General features: G+C 34.1%; 1 protein-coding gene across 2 annotated transcripts in view; it reads left to right on the plus strand.

The window, feature by feature from the left end:
- The window catches only part of gabbr1a (gamma-aminobutyric acid (GABA) B receptor, 1a), a 45,633-nt gene that overhangs the window by 11,175 nt on the left and 11,192 nt on the right, over nucleotides 1–23,266 (plus strand). For both annotated transcript variants that reach the window (XM_026282150.1, XM_026282151.1), the window contains 10 exons: nucleotides 712–872; nucleotides 8,065–8,199; nucleotides 10,367–10,537; nucleotides 12,922–13,023; nucleotides 14,244–14,309; nucleotides 14,489–14,680; nucleotides 14,770–15,015; nucleotides 15,352–15,415; nucleotides 17,278–17,355; nucleotides 23,255–23,266. The exon at nucleotides 23,255–23,266 is cut by the window's right edge and continues 139 nt beyond it. In XM_026282150.1, coding sequence (XP_026137935.1) covers nucleotides 712–872; nucleotides 8,065–8,199; nucleotides 10,367–10,537; nucleotides 12,922–13,023; nucleotides 14,244–14,309; nucleotides 14,489–14,680; nucleotides 14,770–15,015; nucleotides 15,352–15,415; nucleotides 17,278–17,355; nucleotides 23,255–23,266 — 1,227 coding nt within the window. The remainder of the gene's footprint in view (nucleotides 1–711; nucleotides 873–8,064; nucleotides 8,200–10,366; nucleotides 10,538–12,921; nucleotides 13,024–14,243; nucleotides 14,310–14,488; nucleotides 14,681–14,769; nucleotides 15,016–15,351; nucleotides 15,416–17,277; nucleotides 17,356–23,254) is intronic.

A 23,266-nucleotide genomic window follows, 5' to 3' on the forward strand; every position in this document is an offset into this window, starting at 1 on the left:
AAACATTCTAAAGATTCTAAAGACTCTAAGGATTATGACATATTCCGAATATTTCAATGATTGTTAAATATCCTGCGTATTTCAAAGATTGTAAAGATGGAAGATTCTAAAAAAGTACTTCAGAAGATTCAAAAGAGTCTAAATATTCTAAAAGATTCCCAACAATTAAAAGATTCTAACAGATTCGGAAGATTATATTAAAAAAGGTTCTGAGACTCTAAAAGATTCTGAAAGGTCTGCAAATTGCAAAAGATTCTTAAGATTAGACGGGGTCTGAAGATTTTGAGCTATTCTAGACGCTCTCAAGACTAAATAAGATCCAAGAAAGCGCGCAAGATGAGATGTCTTAACTGTGTGTTAAGACGCTAAAGCTCATGGCTGACTGACATCGGATATGAAATTATAACTGCTGTAAACATAAATCCCAACGAGCATCCAGACTGTGGTTAAACCGCCTGCTATTTAATATTGCGCTTGTGTTTCTACGCGTTCCGTGCACGGTTCTGTTGCTCTAAACGGGTCTCGTCGCACGTGCGGACACTTTCAGCATCGGACGCAACAGCACAATTTAATAAGTTCAAAACGTATAAATGTCGAATCGGATATTAATGGCATCCACGGAGAGCATCGGGACCTTGGGGAGAGTTTGGAGAAGCGTGGCTCTCCTTTACGCACTGCTTATCTTTCTGTCCTGGCCGTGTGCGGTTGCAGGGAAGAAGAAACTGTACATCGGAGCACTGTTTCCCATGAGTGGAGGATGGCCCGGTGGTCAAGCGTGTCTCCCCGCAGCCCAGATGGCGTTAGATCTCGTGAACAACCGGACCGATATTCTGCCGGACTACGAGCTGGAGCTCATTTATTACGACAGTATGGTGAGCACTTAACGTTTTACATTTACAGTGTCCTTACAGAAATGTAATAATATTAATATAAATGTGTATTTATAAAGTTATGTATCTTTCTCACTCTCTCTCTATATATAAAGTTATGTGTGTGTGTGTGTGTGTGTGTAAATATATAATATATATTCATGTTGTTTTGATCAGCATTTAATTATAGTTTAGTTCAAAATTGCAGTTGACATAATACTTACATCTGCATCAGTTAAGTTTGTCCCACAAATGTGCAAAATTAATCCGAAATGAAAGCAAAAACAAACTGACCCATCACCAGTGTTATTTTAGTATTAATGAGATTTTATTATAGTTTTTGAACCAGTTTTTATTTTTAGATTTACTGTTTTAATTTGAATTTTATTAAATACCTTGTTGTGTTTTGTAATTTTTAGTAGTTTTAATTTTTTTTATGTCTATATCTATTCTTCTATTTATTAATTATTTTAGTTGAGTTTTAGTTTTAGTTATTTTTGTACTTCAAGATAAACTAAATTAAAGTGAGAAATGTTGACTTGCACAGTGACCAGTTTTTTTAAGTGAATTTTATTCAGTTAACATTTATTTCAAGATTTCAAAGATATTTTTATGGTTTTACTTTCAATTTTAGTTTAAGCTAACTAATAACCCTGCCCAGCAAATGCATTTGTGGTGTTTTTTTATTTATTTTTTTGCATGACAATGAAATTGAGTTTACCACCACGTACTTCCCTCAGAAATTATATTAGCACATATGCAAACTTAATTATGCAATACTATACAACGTAAGTTACTGAATACTTCTAATATATTTCATGCCATAGTTCCTACAGATAAAGTCTTTATTCTATATCCGTTTATTCTCGTAAACCCATTGTCATCTTAACTAGTTTAATTGCATTATGCAAGCAATAGTGTTTTTCAGCCATGCAGGAATGAATGTTACACTTTTCAGAAGCTTTTGCTATGAAAGAAGAAATGTCATTGCCCTTTTTCACCTGTTCAAGCACTGAAACAAAGATGAGTAGCAGATGTTAATTTAAGATGGTAGAAATTATCTGCGTTTTGCAGGTGCTTCATTAATGGTGCGGCTGTGATTGTATCTTGAGATTCAGAAGTTGGTGTCAAGTTGACATTGCAGTTGGTACATTAATATTTCACAAGTCACTGCACTTGGCTGTTATCAACTGCCTGTAAGGCTTCAGCTGCATAAAGTAATTTGGCTTCCTAAAAATACTCATGCACCATAAATGCTTATGTTTGCCTTTAGCATTGCAGAGTTTTCCAAGATCACATACAAAGTGTATGTTTATTCTTAAATAATATTTTTTGTGCAGTATGCATATGTGGAGGTGTCCTGAGTTCCAGTTCTGTCAACAGCTACAAATAACAGTTCTGTTAAACCACTGAAATCATTTATATCCTAAAATATGCCAGTGCTGGTTTTAATATAAAAAAGGTGTGATAGTAAAATTGTGACACCACCAATAAATATGTAGCACTTTCAGAAGTTAAGTTTGCCGGTGTGCGTGACGGCTTTGACCTCCTGTAGGTGAGGGAAGAGTTAAATTGTGCTCTGAGCAGACAGAGATGTGTTGTATCATGGTTGTGATTGGTGAACTGCACTCTGCATTGCAATCACACTCAATATAGAGGAAGAATCAGGGAGAGGAGGGTTGGCATGGCAACAGCCACCAGTGAAACCACAGTTCAAACAAACTTGCATCCCTGTAGATGTTGTAAGGATAAGAAGGTCCTTCTACAGACTCCTGTGTATCTGCAGCACCTGTCTGACCACTCACGATTGAGATGAATGGGAGCAGTTTGTAATGTTTCAAGATAATCACTGTAGACCGATAATTCTGTGTTAGTTCGTTAAACTTCCTGTTGGCTTGAGCAACTGTGATCTTGAATTTGACACACATTGAAAAGCATTTTAAAATCGTAGTATTTAGGATATGATGGGTGTGCGAGACTTGTTTTTTTTTTTCCTTATACCAAAATCTGTTATTAAAAAAAAAAAAAAAAACGTATACAATCTAAAGGGCCTTTGTAAATATAAAATATTGTTAAAATCCAGAAATGTTTCTTTAAATATGGATTCAAATTTGAAAGATAGAACCATTAAAAAAAAAAGAAAATCAAAATTTTTTTGTATTAAAAGTTGGAAAAACACATTCATTTGTGTTGTTTTTAGTCTTGCATGAACATGAAATTCGATTAACCTGTGCATTTTCCTTAGCGGTCATATTAGCACATATGCAAACGTAATTATTTTAGAGTGTACAAATCAAGTAATAATTTTGTGCATTTCACGTCATAATTCGATCAGTTACGTATTCTATACATCTTTTAATCTTCTAACGAGATACCAAAATGTGTTATGCTAAAATAAGATATTGATTGAGTTACACAATTGATGTAAAAAAAAAAAAAAAAAAAAAAAAAAAAAAAACACATATACTGGGGCTTTGTAAAATATTTAGGCATCAAATATGGAGTAAATTTGACAGTAGGAATTTTTTTTAATACAATAATTATCTTTTTTTATGATGATATGTAATTATTGTATTGAAACTTCTATACAAAAATATAAATAAATGTAAAAACAATTAAGACGAAGGGGTTTAATCATCAGGGTACATTTAATCATTTACCAGATACTTTTATCCAAAGTGACTTTTAAATGAGAAAAAGCACAAGCAATATTTCATACTTTTATCCAAAGTGACTTTTAAATGAGAAAAAGCACAAGCAATATTTCATACAAAAGGCAATAATCTTGATTTAATTCAACTTAATTCAGGATTTAATGAAAATGCTATGTGTGATTCCAGTTATTATTAACTGCTTTCTAGAAATGTCACCCAGTTCCACCCATGACTCAAGTCTCTCTTAATTCAGCACTAATCTTAATAAAAGTCTAATGCATACTGCAGGTGCACAAGTAGAAGAATCTAATATCAGAAGGGCCGAGTGTGACATTGTATAAATGTCATGTGTTAGTATGCCGTGGAGATGGAAGAGCAGGTGTGAAGTGCTCAGACTCGTTGACATTTAAGCCGACAGATATTTTGAGCATTTCCTCTTGATTGGGGAGCACTTCATACCTGGATGAGATTCTAATCAAAATTGCTTTCAGGTGTCAGAAATGTAATTACTAAGGGAGAAAATCCAATTTGATGAGGGTTTTGCATTTAATTATTGTTCAGAGAATCTCAGGCATGTTTGGGGCATTCTTTTAATCTCTCTCAAATAGCCAATTATCACGCTGAGCAATGTTTGCATAGAAACATGAAAGTCAGCTCAAAATTCCAATTTCATTTGACATTTGATAAATATTTATTTCATAAATGAGTGTTATAATAACCCCCTGCCATGCTCTGGCAGCAGAACACAGATCAATGCTTTTCTAATCCATTTGTTCTTTTCATTTTTTCCTTCCTTTATTTATGTGTCATGGACATTTGTTTTATGATAAATTGAGGCTGAATATTTTTACTTTTTATTAAGAAAAAGTAAGTAGTGCTTGTCCATTGAAAACGTATACACTACGTTTCTTTGATTTTCTAAATATGACTTGGGTTCTCTCTTTAGTGTAAGCTTATGGGATTTATTATTTTTTGTCCCCACATTTTATCATCTGCCAGGCAAAAATTGTTAGTCTGATCACTTAGACAAGTAAAATCAAAGCTCTAATTAAAAAGCCATATGATTTGAGGCATCATTTACTGTACATACAAACAGCCGTAATGCAAACAGCATGGAATTACACAACAAATTGAATATTTAGCTTGTTTAAAAGTATGAGAACAGCATTAGCATGCAACTAATCACTGTTGTTGTCACTAATCAAAAGACTTGTATGTTTAATTTCATTAGCCAGATATGTGATGTACATTTTTAGACAGAAAGAATGGGATCAGGATTGAGTAAAGAAACAGGATGCAGAATTAGATTTCTGAATCTAATAAAGTAGAAATATATATAACAAATTGGATATATAAAACAAATTGGAATTCTGAGAAATTCTAAGAACATTTTGAACATTAGAATAGCAATTGCTTAGAATATGTTTAAAATTGTTTTATTAATGATCATAATTTAAAAAAGAGAAGACATTGTTACGTAAACAATACATTTTAAAACAATATTCTTAAGTGTAAAATATTTTGTTTATTTTAAAATAAAATTCACAATTTAAATGAAATACAATGAAATTATATTATACTTTTTTATTAAAAAAAAAAAGTATATTAGGTATATTAAATACAGGTAGCTGAACTTGTTTTGACTGACTTATAGGTCTTAAGTACAATATTATATGTAATTTCATAATTCATTTTTAATTGAAACATGCTGAAAGTGTACTGCGTTATATACTGACAAGCATTTATGGTAAACTAAATAAGACTTTAACAGCATTAGTCTGCACCTCTATTTTAGAATGATCCAGAATTGCACATTTCATCATAAAAATATATAAAAACACATCTGATTCATCTTGTGAACACATCTTGATTCATGTTATGATACTGGTCATAAATGGAAATTTCAAAGACACAATCTTCGACTCTGGTGTCAGAAGTTGTGGTCTACCGTGTGTGTGTGTGTGTGTGTTTTAGAGCAAGTATTTACAGGAACCCCCTTGCACACATACACTCTCCCTCTCTAGACGGTTGCCATGGTTATATCAAAGCTCAGCCTGAAAACTTTGATCAATTATTAACTGTGAAAGAGCAAGACCGAGGTAGAGAGAGAGAGAGAGAGAGAGAGAGAGAGAGAGAGACTGATGCCCTGATGAGCACTTGTGCTTTCCCTGTTTTAATTGGCATCTGTTGTATCCAGATTGTAACGAGAAGGATTTCCATATCCAAATGCATGCTTTATTCATTCTCATCTGGGTTCAGGGATGTAATATCGCAGCTTAGAAATAACAAACCAACACTTGCAAGTTAATGTGAGGCAGAACAGCAGATAAAAACTCATTCATGGTCTGAGTCATGGGAAGACGTGTTTTGCTTCATTGGGATGAGACATTTAGCATTTGAATCTGTATAGTAAATAAAGTCGAAGCTACAGATCTGGCTAGCAGCTTGCGCTTTATGAGACAATGTCTTTATTTTTACGCACACTGTGCTTGTGTTCGCCAAATATCCTTCAATGACTCAGTCAAAAGACTTTAGAAGTATAAGTAGTGGAAATGATTTGTGAGATATTAAAATAAGGAATGGGATCAGGCCAGTGTTGCAGTTTGAATTTAAATCTCTATAGAATTAAAAGGATTCAGAAGTTTTAACTAGTTTTTAACTAGAATAGCAAAGTATGTCAAGACAAAATTTGAAATTGCTTGACATCCTTGTTTGATTGTGCAAAAAATGTAGAAAAACTTTAGAGTACTTATGCAAATAATATACTTTCTAAGAAATATATTTAAGTACGAACTGAATGTAATGTTTTCAGACATTTAATGCAATGTTAATTCAAATTCAATAAAAATGTAGTATACTTTAGATTCATATTAGATGCAATTAGCATAACTTGTTTTGACCCACTTAAGTTCACTTAAGTACTGTACATATTCCATGAAGATATTTTGTAAATTACCTGCCGTGAATATATAAAAACTTAATTTTTGATTAGTAATATTCATTGCTTTATATATAAATATAAATATATAAATATAAATTTGTTTTACATTTTTTCTTTTGCACCCTCATATTTTAGATTTTCAAATAGTTGTATCTCAGCCAAATATTGTCATATCCTAACAAAACATACATCAGTTGAAAGCTTTTTTTATTTAATCAATTAATTCAGCTTTCAGATGATGTATAAATCTCAAATCCAAAAAATAAGCCCTTAATAAATTGACCTTTCATCAAAATAAGTGTAATTCTTTAAAGTAAAGTAAATAAAACTTATTTAAACATAATGATTTAAAATGTTCTTTAAAGGGATAGTTCACCCATCATTTACTCACCTTCCACTTCCAAACCTGTATGAGATTTTTGTTCTCCTGTTGGACACAAAAGAAGATATATTGAAGAATGTTGGTAACCAAATACCTAACGGTAGCTATTGACTTATAGTATTGAAAAAATTATATGGGAGATAGCTACCGTCAATGCAAACTTAAGTGTGTTAAGAAACTTAGTAATAACCCTCTTTAAGTACAAGTAAGTGGCCTTTTATCTCATTAATATTTTATTATATTATCTGCAAGTACAGTTATTAAATACACTTTTAAGAGTTCACTACAAGCGCACATTCAATACAGTTCAGTGCATTTATTTTCACAAGAGTATATAGAGTATAGATCCAGTAGTTTAACCTCCTTCATGAAGTGTAGTCAAATCTATTCAAATTCAAAGACCTGTGAACTGATAGGTAACCAGTTCTTCAATTCAGTTATGTCAAACCCAACAAAAACAAAATTGTCCTCTTGTCGAGCAGCAGTGATAGAAGGAGCACCTTTTTTAAGTCGGCGTTCAGTATTCTGGTCCAGAGACCTGCATAACCTTCAGCCCCGGGGACTTTAAGAACACAGATGCCTCTGTCATGTCAAGTGTCTTCTTCAGTTCCTCTCGATGGCTGCTTCTCCGAGGCCGTGCGCTGAATGAAAACGCCTCAGCTCCCTGGAGACGCCAAGAGAGACTGGAGCAAGGAAACAACATGGCTCTTTGAGAAATGTACTGGATTGATACGACAAGTGATGTCTGACAAAAATATTATTATTAGATATTCCTAGTAACTGCTGGTTGGACGGATCCAAAGTGGTTGCTTTCTGACTGTCATTGATTTTGAGACCAGCACTGTGTCATTTAGTTCTAACTTTAACAAAAATAAAAGCATGCTTGTCTCGCCTAATTAAGTGTTCCTGCTGATCGTTACCAAGGGCACCATTTCAGTGCGACTGCATCTGTGGCATGCGAGCAGTCACCCCCTCATTTGTGAATCACTTCCTGTTGTATTTGTCACAGTGAACTGCAGCACGAGAGGTCTTTGAGTTACAGCATCACTGCAGTACGTTTTTTTGGGCCATGAGATACTTTGTTTCTGTGCTGATTCCATTGATCCTTTATTGATTATGACATGCTCAAGTGACGCTTTTACATCCTGGGAGCTTAAGTTCACTTTTACAAATGTAGTAGGCTAATTATGACTGTCTTGATGTTCTTTTTCTCTTCAGTGTGATCCAGGAGAGGCCACTAAATTGCTGTACGACTTGCTGTACACAGAGCCCATAAAGATCGTCTTGATGCCGGGCTGCAGCTCTGTGTCTACGCTTGTGGCCGAGGCGGCACGCATGTGGAACCTTATAGTGGTGTGTTTGCTATGTGTGCATCTCTGTCTGAACTATTTACATCTGCATTGTTGATCATTGCTTTCTCCTTTCACCTGGATTTAACTGTTAGAGAGTTTCGTATTGGGAAGTTGGTTTATTGTCATTCCTCCTGAAGCTTGTTTTCGCCATGGAATTAAAAAACATAAAAAAGATAATTGTGACTTTTTTTATCTCACAATTCAGAATCTTTTCTCATTTTAAAGAGAAAATATTTAAATGATTGGAATGATATAAAAAATTTAGGATTTGGAGAGAAAAAACTGGTCAGAAGGTCATAACTGTAAAAGCAACAAAATCTGTTGTCAAATAAAAACTATAATTTGTTTATATTACCTTCTTCATTGTTTATTAAGTGATGGAAACAAAACACAGAATATCAATATGTAAAAATGTGAGAGACAAAGTCTGAATTATGAGATATAAACTCAGATTTGCAAGAAAGAAAGTCACAATTACATATTTATATACTATTTATATACATATATATTCTGTGACAGAAACAGGCCTCGATACATTCCTGATTAAACAAAATGGTAAAATGATAAAACGGTTTCAATGTCTTTATCTGCAACTAGATTAGAGATTTCAATGCTAAAGTGCTACATAAAACAAGCAGTTCTGTGTTGTTTTTGGGTCAAGGAACAAAAAGAATTTGGACTTGTGATCTTACTGACTTTCTGTAGCTTGTTGACTTTTTTGAAGAAGCTGACAAATTAAAACTGTCAAAAGTGGCACTCAAGGAAGTCAGAGAACCGAATAAGAAAGTGTAAAAAAAAAAATCACAAGATACTCTTAGTAATTTGACAAAATAATTAGGTTTTCCAATTATTCTCTTTCTATCTGGCATCCACTGAGATTTGCAGGAATTTGGGAAGTAATGTTCTCAACACTGACTTTGTTCTTTTCGAATGAGATAACTTGTGTGGACAAGTTGAGTTTGCTGCATGTAATTTAGAAAAAGTTGGTAAAAGTGAATTGTGAGTTTACTTTTATCAAATCAACTCTCCATGAAAACCTGTAAGACTTTAGTTTTTTAGTTACTTTGACAGATGGGTTTGTACTCAAGTAGATTATGACAGAGATGTTCATGAAAAATTAATAACTTTTTATACGTGACATATAGGCAAATCAACCATACTTTAAAAGAGTTCTTGTTATGGAAATAATATACTTGAAAAGTATACTTTAGTGCAAACTAAATGTAATGTCTTCCATCACTTTAAAGTTAATTGCAGTTAAATATAAATATATTCTAGTTAAAATTTTCCTAAATGGTCAAATTAAAGTTTTTGACCTTTATACAGTATGCAATGCAGCGTTTTAGTAATTTCTATTGAAAGTTGATATCATTTATTTACATATAGGCTAAATTAAAATAACACATTTGTAATATTACATTAAAGGTATAAAGTTGCAGTTGATTACGTTTAAAATATATTAATTTAAATGTAATATAGCATAACACAGTTAAAATTATAATTCAATTTAGTATGTTATGCCAACATATCAAACGAAGTGTACTTCTTTAAAGCATTTAAATATTAACACCACATGATGCCTTAAAATGTACCTTAAAGTAAAAAAAAAACTGAGGCGTTTTAAGAAGTAAAGTATTAAATTATAAGTGCAGTTATTTAAAAAATTGGTTATATAAGGTGTTCTTGTTGTTGGTTTAGGGTTACTTGCATATCATTATGCATAATTTATTGTTATTATAATAGTAAGTACATGTAACGTGTAACAAGGACACCTTAAAATAAAGTGTTTCCAAAATATTTTAAGATGTGAAGTAACCTACTCATTTAATTATTTTTCATTGCTTGAAATACAAAGGTTTATTTCCAAAGCAGAGAGCAGTTAGCATTCCTACGCTGTGCCTTTCTAAGTACTGACAAATCAAAATTGTATGTAGAAACAGATTGGCTTATTTATTCAGGTTTCTGACTTCACTGGGTTGACATTTACCCTTCTTTCAGTGTGTGCAGAAGTCTGACTCATATTTTTGCTACGCTTCTGCTTTGAGTTTCGTTCTTTTCAGGGCTATCAAATAAGGTCAACCATATAGCTGAGTAAATCTTTCCAGTGTGCTCTCTCTATCCTTCCACCTTTTTAACTGCTGTCTCCCTCTCTCTCTGTCTCTCTGTAGTTTTCATACGGCTCCAGTTCTCCAGCTTTATCCAACCGCCAGCGCTTTCCCACTTTCTTCCGTACGCACCCGTCAGCAACTCTGCATAATCCCACACGTGTGCGGCTCTTCCAGAAGTGGGGATGGACCAAGATTGCCACCATCCAGCAGACCACTGAAGTCTTTACCTCAGTCAGGCCTACATTCAAAACATTCTCACTTACTCTGTATATTCATGCTGTGCTTCTAATTGCTACCAGGTTCTGAAGATTTCTGGTGACAAATAAGATTTTGGTTGAGACCGTCCTCTTGGTTAAACCACAAATGCAGCTCAGTGTGTGAATTGCATCTTGAAACTTTAAAGGAATAATTCACTCAAAAATGTAAATTCTGATTAATTACTCACCCCCATGTCGTTCCAAACCCGTAAGATCTTTGTTCATCTTCAGAACTCAAATTAATATATTTTTGTTTAAATCCAAGAGCATTTTGACCCTGCATACACAACAACACAACTACCATGTTCGAGGCCCAGAAAGGTAGTAAGGACATTGTTAAAATAGTAAATGTGTCATCAGTGGTTCAACTGTTATTTTATTTTATTTTTTAAATTTTTGGTGCGCAAAGAAAACTTAATAAAAATGTCATTCAACAATCCCTTCAGACTTTGACACACATTCCAATCGACTGTTTTAGCAATGTCCTTACTACTTTTCTGGGCACTGAATATTTCAGTTGCATTACTGTCTATGCAGGGTCAAAAATACCTTACTTTGTGTTCAAAAGATGAACAAAGGTCTTAAAGGTTTGGAGTGACATGAGGGTGAGTAATTAATGACAGAACTTTCATTTGTGGGTGAACTAACCCTTAAAACAGAAACTGCAAAAAAATGTAAGTGTTAACAATTGTTGGCAAGTGTTATTTCTAAATACCAAAATATTAATTGACCACCGGAAGAACTAATTATGAGTCGAAAATGTAGTGAAATCCATCCAATCATATGGCAGTGTGGAGCACCTAAAACTGCATATCATAAGAAAAGATCTTAACTGTTTTTTATAGCACATACATGCTTTGCAAAGAGGCTGCATCACAGTATTGTAATAAATTTCATATGCAAAAAAGTCTTAAACTCACAGCAACAAAAAACTGCATAAAAGTCTGAAAGGTCACGAAGAGATTGGAAATGGAAAATGGTCATAAAAAATGTCTGTGTTTTGCAAAAAACTTTAATGAGCGCTATAAGTAGACCTCAGGGGGAAATTAAATGAAAAAAAAAAATGTATGACCCCTTTAAAAAAGGAAGTAATTTTCCAGAAAAGTGGTTTCCTGTTAGTTAGCTTAGCTGCCCTTTTACTCTAAGCTTAATGCCTCAGAGTGAATGGCAAAGTCCGTGGATGAATTTTCTCTCCTTAAGTGATGAAGGACTCTTAAAGTCATTTTTCTTCATGTTGGCTGCTAGGAATATTGACCAAGTCATAAATCTCTCGTGCATTGATTCAATATTGAGCTAGTGTAATTCCGCTAGGCTAATGATCCCCCTCCATCTCTTCACCAGCTCATCTCTTTTTCTCATTTACTTTCATCCCAGTCCTTCTCACCTGTTCACATCCTCTTTCTTTCTCCATATACCGCCATTCATTGATGTCGGGTGTCTCGTTGGCACCTTTTCAAAAATACACTGCCCCGTTGCCTAAATAGAGTGATTTGCAAAGCTCTACATGGGCATCATATATAGCACTCCTGAGTGAATATATCAATCATGTAATGAAATGATATACACTCGTGCTATTTTTATATTATAGTTAAATATTTTAATTTTTGTTGATAGGTATAAATTGAAAGAATCACGAGTATATGTATTTTAATTCTTTCATATATTATTTTTTATTTTAACCATTTAATACATTTTAATTATAAGTATATTATGTTTTTATTATTTCATGTATACCAGTTATATTAGAGTTATTGATACACTATTATAGTTGTTTTAGTTCAAATTTTTTGTAATTTGTTGTGTGTTTTTGGCATTAATATTCTTATTATTTAAATATGTCTGTACAGCTTTCCTATGAATTTTTGTTTTAGGAATGTTGCTTTTGGAAACTAACTGAAATAAAATAAGTCAATTTTATTTAATGTAATGATTTTTTATTTATTTATGTGTTTGATGTTAGTTTTCATTTTAGTTTATAATAATATTAACCCTGATCTTTTTTTTAATTATGCTTGAGGATATAATTATTATTAAATGAATTATAAGTATTTTTTTATTATTCATATCGAATTAAAAGCCAAAATATTTTTTTTATAATAATTTTGTTTTGGGGAATTCACTTACATCTCCTTCTTTTTTCCATCCACCTTTCTTTCTGGACTGTTTTCTTTACTCTATTTCCTTTACTTTGTCATTTTTTACTTTGCTGTGCACTTTGACCATTCATCTCAAGGCCTCCTTTTGTTCTTCTCTTTCACTCGCTCCTTGATCTTTTCATGTGTGCTCTTTCTGCCTGTCCTCTGCTCTCCACAAACATCAGTCCTGCTGTCTCACCGCTCTCTCTCTTTCTCTCTTCAGACTTTGGATGATCTGGAGGAGCGTGTGAAGGAGGCCGGCATCGAGATAAGCGTTAGACAGAGCTTCCTCACGGATCCCGCAGTGGCTGTCAAAAACCTGAAGGTGCTTTGATGAAAAATTCACCAGCTGCTCACTTCCTCTCCTCAGCCCGTGTCGGGGAGCTAGCATGCAGAGCGCATGAAAATCTTATGTGAAATAAATCAACACTCTAAAGAATCAGTCCCCTCTGTCAGATCAAGTGACTTGAATAATTAGAAAGCATTTTTTATTGTAAAATAATATTGCATGAAGATCTCATGAGACCTCATCTTTTTAAATGCTGGGCTTAAAATATTTTGGCATATGCCTAGCCTTATATAATTCAGCCAAATATAGAATCTTTAATGTTTTTAAAGGTCATGTGATTAATTTCATTGCTAAAATATTTTCTCCTTTCACATTAATTTTCAGAGAGAACTATAAGGAATCCTGTATGATTTCTCTTGAACATGTTTAGGAAAGCTCATTATTCTGTTTGGTAATGCTAATGGTTCAGAAATGACACTTCACCTTTAAAGCATGTTACAAACAGTAAATTAAAACAGGAAGTCACAAGAAGTGTTCTTACACATGACTAAATCAGCGTAACACACATACTCAAGTGGCTTATTGCTTTTATGTAGAAATGTTCAATAGAGAGTCATTTTTATAATAAATAGTTATCAAAATAAAACATAATCCTAATGTAGTTCATTATTAGTAGGCTGTTTGTGGTTACCAAACAACATAGCAGCTTTAACTGCAGCTGATCATATAGTATAATGTAATATATCAATTTATTTAGATAACAAAATGATCCCTTCCAGGGAAAATTATGAAGAAAAAAATAGTAACTGATTCTCAAATATTTCTTATGCTGTTTCCATCCAGTGTTTTTGTGCATGATCCCAAGTTTGCATAAAATAAATGACCCTGGACCACAAAACCAGTCTTAAGTCGCTGGGGTATATTTGTAGCAAAAGCCAAAAAAACATGATTTTGATTATTAACATGCATTGCTAAGAACTTCATTTGGACAACCTTAAAGGCGATTTTCTCAATATTTTGATGTTTTGCACCCTCAGATTTCAGATTTTCAAATATTGTCCTATCCTAACAAACCATACATCAATGAAAGCTTATTTATTCAGCTTTCAGATGATGTATAAATCTCAATTTTGAAAAATTGACCCTTATGACTGGTTTTGTGGTCCAGGGTCACATATGTGGATGTAAATCAGGCTAGTGACACATTGTGTGATGTTTCTGTGTCTTTTATTTTTTTCTCTCTATTACGTTTCCAGCGTCAAGATGCTAGAATCATAGTCGGCCTATTTTACGAGACCGAAGCCAGAAAGGTGTTTTGCGAGGCAAGTGACAATTGCAGTTCTTTCACAAGTACATCTGAACTTTAAATGTATTTATATCGGTTCAGTTCAATGTTTCTACTCAGTTTGGGTTAACTCACTGTGGCTTAACTGAGATTAAAATATTGAATTAGATTATTGCTTAAGCACAAACCTTCAAAACACGGTGTCATCTTTGGCAGGTCTTCAAAGAGAAACTCTATGGAAAGAAGTACGTGTGGTTCCTCATCGGCTGGTACGCAGACAACTGGTTTAAGATCAAAGATCCAGCCATCAATTGCACAGTGGAGAACATGACGGAAGCCGTGGAAGGGCACGTCACTACTGAAATCGTCATGCTAAACCCGGAGACTGTCCGCGGTGCCTCCAACCTGGTGAGAGGATCTTAGGACTAATTCAGACAAAGACGTTTTTACATTAGATCATGCTTATGTTAAAACTGTCCATAAAAATCCCTCCACAGACCTCCCAAGAGTTCCTGGCCCAGCTGATGTCACGTCTCGGGGGGAAGAATCCGGAAGAAACGGGTGGATTTCAGGAAGCTCCGCTGGCGTATGATGCTATGTGGGCTCTTGCACTGGCCCTCAATAGAACAGTGGCTCCTCTGAGGGCCAAAGGTTGGGCACTGGAGGACTTCAACTACAACAACAAGGAAATCACTGCTGAGATTTACCGAGCCCTCAACACAAGCTCGTTTGAGGGAGTGTCTGTAAGTTGATGAATAACTTTTCTGAGAAACAGGAGAAATAGCTGTTAGAAAGCAATGAGATAAAATACTCCAGACGATCATTTCCCAGACCTGTCAGAAAGCCTTTTAAATCTTCAGCTTGTAGAGACACTCATCAGTCTCAAATTATAACATTTTTATTATAATAATGAATCTAAATTCAAACTCGTTATAGGATGATTCAGCCTTTATTTTCCACGGATTATTGCCTTTTATTCCTTTGTTTTCATGGTGAGTCACAAATGGATTTCATAAATGCTGATTTTGTATTGACGTAACGTATTCAACTTTTTATATTTATGCATTTGTGTTTCGTAGGGTCATGTCGTGTTTGATGCTCAAGGTTCACGTATGGCCTGGACTCTCATTGAGCAACTGCAAGGTACAAAAAAACCTGAAATCCCTAAAACTGATAATGATGATAACATAATAATGCACTTAACTGCATTCAAAAGGGTCACATTCTACATTATTGTGGTGTTGTATAATTGTTCACTTATGATTGAATAACCAGTAAACACTTTTTTTAATATACAGTATTATATAAAAGATGTTTTTTTGAAGATTATGATTGTAATAACTGTGACATAATTTCTACCACACAGTTCTTCTGTTGTAAATTACTATTTAAATGTTTTTTAGTTGTGATGTTTGCTTAGCTGGATAGAAAAAAAATCCTCCACCTTTGTAAAAAAAAAAAAAAAAAGTGCACTGAATTGTATTGAATGTGCATACTTGAATATGTATAGTGTATATGAATATATTACATATGCATATACAATGCTGGGTAGTAACTGATTATATGTAATCTGGATTACGTAATCAGATTCCAAAAATAAAGGATTTACAATTAGATTATATTACATTTTTAAATACTCTTAGTTGGACTATAGTTGCTTTTTATTGATTATATGATTACATATTATTCACACAATAGCAATAAATGTTTCAGAATGTATTGATTGTTCTTAATTGATCATTTTAATCTTTAAAATTTTCCTTTCTAAAATAGATTACCACTTATTCAGAAGTCTTCTAGTTTTGTGCACATTCACACAAAGGCCAGTCAGGTGGCTATAATTACACGCAGCACTGGATTTATGAACATTTACATATTCCGTTTTCTGAAGTTGGTTAAAGGTCACGTGACATGTAGAGAATAAAAAAGTAGTAATGTATTTGCTTTCTCTGTATTTTTAAAGCAACATTGTACAATATCTTCCTATTTAAATCAATGTGATAAACGAGTTACCTGTAGGTCAAAAGGAATCCTAAAGTAATCCGATTACATGACCTATAGTGTAATGGATAACATTACTTACTACAACTTTTGTCATGTAATTTGGAATCAGTAACTGACAACAATTTGAAACTGATCTACCCAGCACTGTAAATATATATAATATGAATCATAAAATAAAAGTCCAAGTGTGTTATTGAATGCATAATTTGATTTGTGGTAGAAATTACTCTGTGATGGGGGGACAAACTGACTAAATTATCCTATGATGTATCAGTTCCTGGACTGTTGGACTTTGTTAATAGACAAATTAAACTAGTTAAGTGTGAAAAGTTACTTTATAATATAAATAAAATATCTAAAATAAACTTTCTATTTAGTCCATTGGGCCTAAACTGAATGTAGTTAAAGAAAAGCCCATTTATCCTACTTCCTCCTCATTACTTCACTGTGTCTGCGGTCGTATTTTAGTGTTAAAGATTTCTGAATGACCCAAATTTCCTGTTTAGTTTCAATGAATGCTCTGGACCGGTGAGAAAGTTTTGTGTCATGAAAGTTTTCCTGCATAGTACTTCAAAGTCTTTGATTTCCAAAGAGCAAAGTTTTTCTACAATATGTTCCCTTTCAGATTAGCTTTGATCAATGCAGTTGGGCTTGTTTTGTTTTTCACCGACCCACTGATGCAGCTCTAAGACGACTACTTTTCCAGATTTGTCGAGTCAGGCCTCTTTTGAAGCTTTTATTGCAGTGCTTAGTGCAAGCAAGTTTTCTTAATGTGACCTTTACTTGACACACTGGTAATAACAGGCTATATTTACGCAAGAAAACTTTTAATACAAGCCTTTAAAAACATTATGTAGTTCATTACTTTGTCTATAGTACAAAATGAGTTCACGGGTCTCTTTGTTTCGGGTCAAGGCTGAAGAAGATGGTTTCATATACTGTACACTTTTCTTTCAGGCTTTTCTCGTCTTTCATTTAACTTCTTGCATTTTTTCCCTCAGGTGGGAGCTACAAGAAGATTGGATACTATGACAGCACAAAAGGCAACCTGTCCTGGTATGGAAACGACAAATGGATTGGTAAGAAAAACCAGGCTTTTTCTGTACTCGGGACAGCTCTGTCCATTCCACTTCCATCACCTTTCACAGGAGCGCTTGGCCCGACGAGATTTAGGCTTACCAGTATTGATTTCTGTTAGCTCAACAAAGCCCTGTCGCGCTCTTTAATACATCGCTAACAATTAGCCGTCCCTTCTGCTAGAGGAGACCATACAGGCTCAGGGAAGCGGAGAAGTGGACCCGCGGTGCCGTTCACCGCTCACTCTGACCTTTGTGCAGCTCTGTCACTTTTCTTGATTGACAAACTAGTATTGATGAAAGAGATGTAAGGTGCAGAGCGGATCAAATGAAAATGTGTGATGATGCTCGCTGATAAATGGGAAAGTACAACGTGTAGGAAAGAGTGTGAAATTGAAAAAGTAATTTAATCTTCTTGTGCAAAGGTAAACCAAGGTTTTGTTCAGACAGGCATCAAAAAATCCCATTTTTTGACATCTTTGACTGTAATACATTGAGTTGTTTGTGGTCTTGAACAAAGGGTCAAGGCTAGTTAGCACAGTTCAGTTTGGCGCTGCTGGTTTGCTCTAAAAAGCATCTCTTTCCATCGACAGTGATTCAAAATAACTATTCTGACCAAAAAATAATGTTTATATATTTGATATAAAAACGTAAACATTTTCTTATATATATATATATATATATATATATATATATATATATATATATATATACATTATAATATGTGTGTGTGTGTGTGTGTGTGTGTGTGTGTGTGTGTGTGTGTGTGTGTGTGTGTGTGCATAAAGACATTTTAGAAGATTCTTTGAAGAATAGAAATTTCAAAACAACATTTATTTGACTTTTTTTGTAACAGTGTAAATGTATTTATGTAAATTTTTGTAAATGTTAACTTAAATAATTTTATTTCAGCTAGTTGCCAAATCAACATTTTCTTTTTTAAATTTTCTTTTTGTTTAATTTGACGTACTTAACTAAAAACTAAACTAAATTTTATAAAAAAAACTATAGACATACTAATAAAAAAGTAACTACTGAAAAACACACAACAAAATTACTAAAACTCTAAAATTAAAATGAAATAAAAATACAAATGTATTAAAAATATTAAAAAAATGTACTTATATTTACCAGTCTAGAGGAATTGACTTGTATTTTTTCCCTTTCTGCTGCTTTTAATGTCACAGCGCAGAATAGCTGTGGAGGAAAAAATGTGCAACCCAATGCAAACCATTATCTAAATACTGTCTGAAACATGATTATAATATTTTTAGAAATATGTTTCAGTCTGAATGATCAGATTCGATGAAGTACTTTTTTTCCTCTTTCAGGATGCTGGGTGACTGTCACACAAAGTGCAGTGTCTGTGAATGAATTCACTTATTTATGCTCACTTTGACTGCATTTAGAGTGTACTGAATGAGAAAACGGGTGTGCGGTTTCACACTCACGTATGCATGAATGTGTAAATAGTACAGAAATGCCACTTATATTGTGTTATGCACCTCGTGAAATCATTTTCAGTTTTCCATTGGCCTTTTTGGGCCCCAGTCCTAAAAATGCAGCGTGAACAAAAGTAAAAGAAACACTTTACTTTTAAAGCGTCCTGTCAGGTGCTATGTCACCCTTAGAATAGCTTTGATAAAATATGCATAGTTGTCGCTCAGCTTGCTTCTTTTTCTACATGGATGCCAGTATACTATTCTAGCGAATCATAAACAAAAGCCTTCCCTATTACCCCAAAATTGGTTTTCTGCCAAGAGATGAGAATAGAATTGCCACCACCAAAATCCTGTATTTTCTCACCCAAGAGATACAGAGGCGATTATTTGCTGGATTTGCCCAGTCCTCTTCTGTGACTCGTTCTTGATTTAGGCTCTCATCAATCATTCATGCTGTGATCCCATTGAGTGGATTCCACCAGCGTGACTGTAACAAAGCAGCGCTGCCCTACATTACACGAGTAATGACCTCACACTTCACTAGAACTTGTTTTCTGAATGGCTACAAGGTGAAGATCAATGCAGCAGGCCGAAATTTTGGAAAAAGTGAAAGATTATTATAGATGTCGGTGTCAGCTTAGTGACTGAACACTGCAATTTACTGTATTTGACAGGGTGATTACAGTGTTTCCAAAGTGTTTGAAATGCTTTCAGATTTAAAAGTTTCTGCAGGTTTTATTATTATTAGCACACAAGGTTGAGTTCTCTAAAGTCAGATAGTGTTTGGATACTTTAGCTACATATAAAGTTATTTATAGAGTTCATTCTTTTTCCATGGAATGGAAGTTTTGTGGCTCCAATGTTTATTATTTTTGAGACATCTATATGCTAATATCCTCCTAGGACCACGGTCTACACACACAAAAAAATTACACACCACATTTTCAGTATTGGTAATCACACAAAATGTTTATTGAGTAGCAAATCAACACATTTCAATGATTTCTGAAGGATAATGTGACATTGAAGACTAGGGCTGGACAATTAATTGAAAATTAATTAACCAATGTAATTTTCTCATGTCGGTTTTTATTATTATTATTTTTGTTAAACCTGTTAATACTTTCCCCAGGGTTGCCAGGTCCTCAAAACAAAACAAGCTCGATTGCTATGCAAAACAAGACCATAACTAGCCCAATCTAATTTTTTTCCCACAGTGTTCCCTTCCATTGTGTGTCCCCTTCTTCCGACATAATCATGCTCAGGGGTTGGTGGGTGGGCGATTGGTTTAATTAAAAAACGGACTGAAAAACAACCTGCGGCAGCAGCCCGAATGAACTTTCCTCTTAAAAACATACTACCTCATGTGTATTCATGTTACTCTGTCCAGTCAGCAGCATGAAAGCAACATTTAGGACAGCTCAAAAACCTGAGTCAACTGAGCAACAATATGTATTTTACAAATATTTTAAAGTGAAAATATATTTTTTTACATTAAAACTGAAATGTGACTTTTTCCTAAGTCAATTCCATTTTAAGAAATGTGTGCTTTGATTTCAGTTGTTTGAAATATTTAACAAACAACCATAAACAGTTTGCATTTACTTCAATTATTTTAAGATCACAAAGATAAGAAATGCACTCTTTCATTAGAAAAAATAAATAATTTGCCCACCTTTAATAGTTATAGCATTTTAGCAGTACAAACCTTTGTCAGTGAACTATGAGGGAAAAAATTAAGTAAAAAGTAAAAAAAAGTACAATAAAATAATCGTAATCGAGGTAAAAAGTTCAGTTAATCAAGATTTGATTTGAAGTAATTTCTTCCAGCCCTACAGAACAGCTGGAGTAATGATGCTGAAAAGTCAGCTTTGCATCACAGAAATAAATGACATTTTAATAAATATATATTAAAATAGAAAACAGTTATTTTAAATTGTAACAGAATTTCCCAATATGACTGTTCGTGCTATGTTTTTGACATACAGTAATCAGTGCAGCCTTGGTGAGCACATTAAGGTGTATTTGTGTATAAATATACATTTAATTCTATATACAAATATATGTATACAGTAAAATATAATTGTATACATAAAAAATTGCTTTCACACAAGGCTAATAATGCCAGCAAGGCTTATACAAAATTGTGTCTATTTAAAACAAATGCTTTCTTCATTTAATAACACCTGACCCCTGATTAAAAATAGCATCCCACTCCTGCACTTTCTCTGCAGTAACTTCCTGTCACCAAAAGGCACTGCAAAAAGGCATAGATCCAGAAACCTCCAAAAAGCCATTTAACGTAATTTGACTTAATAATTTTCTTCCCTCATTTGCAAATGCGCATCCTTTTTAGCCAATCACGGCTATTTTCAGAAAAACTGAATTCACAGTTATGACCTATTTAGTCACGTCTTCCTCTTTCCTCCACCATGGAGAAAAGTGGAGCATTTTGCTGGTGACATTGCATGCCGTTTTTTGTCCTTGATAATAGCAGAAGCAGCAGATGTTCTGTCCGAATAGCGCAGAACCTCCTCCGGGATTCGGCGGCTGAGATTCTCAAGCATTTGTGCGGTTTCTAATATTTATTAAAATAAAAACGTGCCCTTTAAAAACACACAACATGGTTTCTTCTGTCTTTTTGAACCATATGGCAGTGCCATTGCTTTTCAGCAATCTCTTCGGCGCTCCTGACAACCAGTTTAGCATGACTTTCTCTTCCAAATTGCTGTGGAAACTGTTGTTAAGCCAGGTCTCCATAGCAACACCCTGTCCTGATTCTTAGATCAAGGACGATGGAAGGTTTACTGTGAGAATGCATCGACTGACAGGTCAGAGCTTTCTAACACACACACACACACACACACACACACATTTATCTCTCACAGCATTGCTGTCACATTGCAGTAGCCAATGTCATGTGTCACTCCTGACCCATCAGTGTTCTGACATTCAGAAAAGTATCAAGAAACCTTGTGTCACTTTTGACGAAGCCGAGGGCAAGCTGTCTTTTACGGACACATTCTGTCCCCGGTAATGACACGGTTGCTTCTGTCAGAGATATACTCTCATTTAAACTGTCGTTCAGTGTTAGGTTTCTGCCCGTCGCTGTCATTTGTTTGTCTTTTTCAAATAGCTTCATATGCACAGGACAGCCATCATCGCTGTAATTATTGTTCCCACAGGAATCCTGTTTTTGGTTATAATTATAGTGACAGATTGAACAGCGAGAGGCGTGAATTTGTAATTTCAGTGACAGTTTCAGTAAGACATAACATTTCTGTGTGGAGTGAGAACATAATGCTTTTACTATGAGTTTACAGTGGTGTTGTCTCTTTTTACTTCTTTTAGATTGATACATAGATGATCTGTGAAATTTTAAGTTGACCTTGATCATATGTAGTTTTTACTGATGTTCATTTGAATGAGGGATGAAGGCTGATAGTTTAATTCACATCATGAAGGTTTATTTAAACAACTAACTTACTACTAACTTATCAATTAAATATAACAATTATATTTCTCTCAACTAACTTCTCTTTTATGACTTACATTATGCCATGCAACAGCAAAAATGTCCATCACACTGTTTTCAGATAACTTAATTAAAAATAACCACATTAACATTTGAATCTATTGATTTTATATTGATGTTTCTCTGCAAGGAGAGGTCTTGTGAGTATATTTATGCAGATTTATTGACATTAGTCTTCCTGCTCTCTCCCACTCTGATCTCCTGTCATGTACACCAAATATCTTATTTTACAAGCCATCTACAATGTGTTCATACCAGATGCCATCATCAAAAATCCCCTCAGGTATATACATTAGTTCTTATTTTGTAACATTTTTTTGTTGCAAAAAAATAAAAATTAAAAATGAAACTGGCAAATGCCTCCCTGATCTCACACCAGCACAGAAATATAGCAACCAATATTTACACATTCCTTGTCCTTTGTATGCTTGTTTATACATTTGTAATGTATTTGTTTGTTCTTTGGGCTATAAACGAAAGTGTAGTACTCTCAGCATTTAACACATCTTTAAATCTGTTTCACAGAATTCTGCAGATTTTCCTCCAAAACAAGCGGCAAAAGTGTGAAAGAAGTCAGATTCTGTCTGGTCTTGCTAATGTGTGAATGCTGTGAGCTTCCTTTTCCCCTGAAATTTTTCCAGACACTTGACGTGTCAAACCGGCCCAGTGGCCTTATTTCACAGAACATTTTCTGTCAAGAAAGTCATGTGTTTCTGAAGTCTGACAGCACAGACGTAGTTAATGACTCTCTGAACTAAGCTGGAATTCTTCGCCTTTGCTCTTCGAACTGTCAATGAGGTCAATCTCTGATTTCTTTCAGCATCTAGTGTCATGTCATTTTGATCTATACGTTCTTATCTGCCAATCTGTTAAAGAGTTTCTTTTGGTTTCTCTGATATTTCCTGACGGGGTTCTCTTTTGCCAGGCCTCGGCCCAC

Source organism: Carassius auratus, chromosome 15 (assembly GCF_003368295.1).
Source record: "Carassius auratus strain Wakin chromosome 15, ASM336829v1, whole genome shotgun sequence".
Lineage (NCBI taxonomy): Eukaryota > Metazoa > Chordata > Actinopteri > Cypriniformes > Cyprinidae > Carassius > Carassius auratus.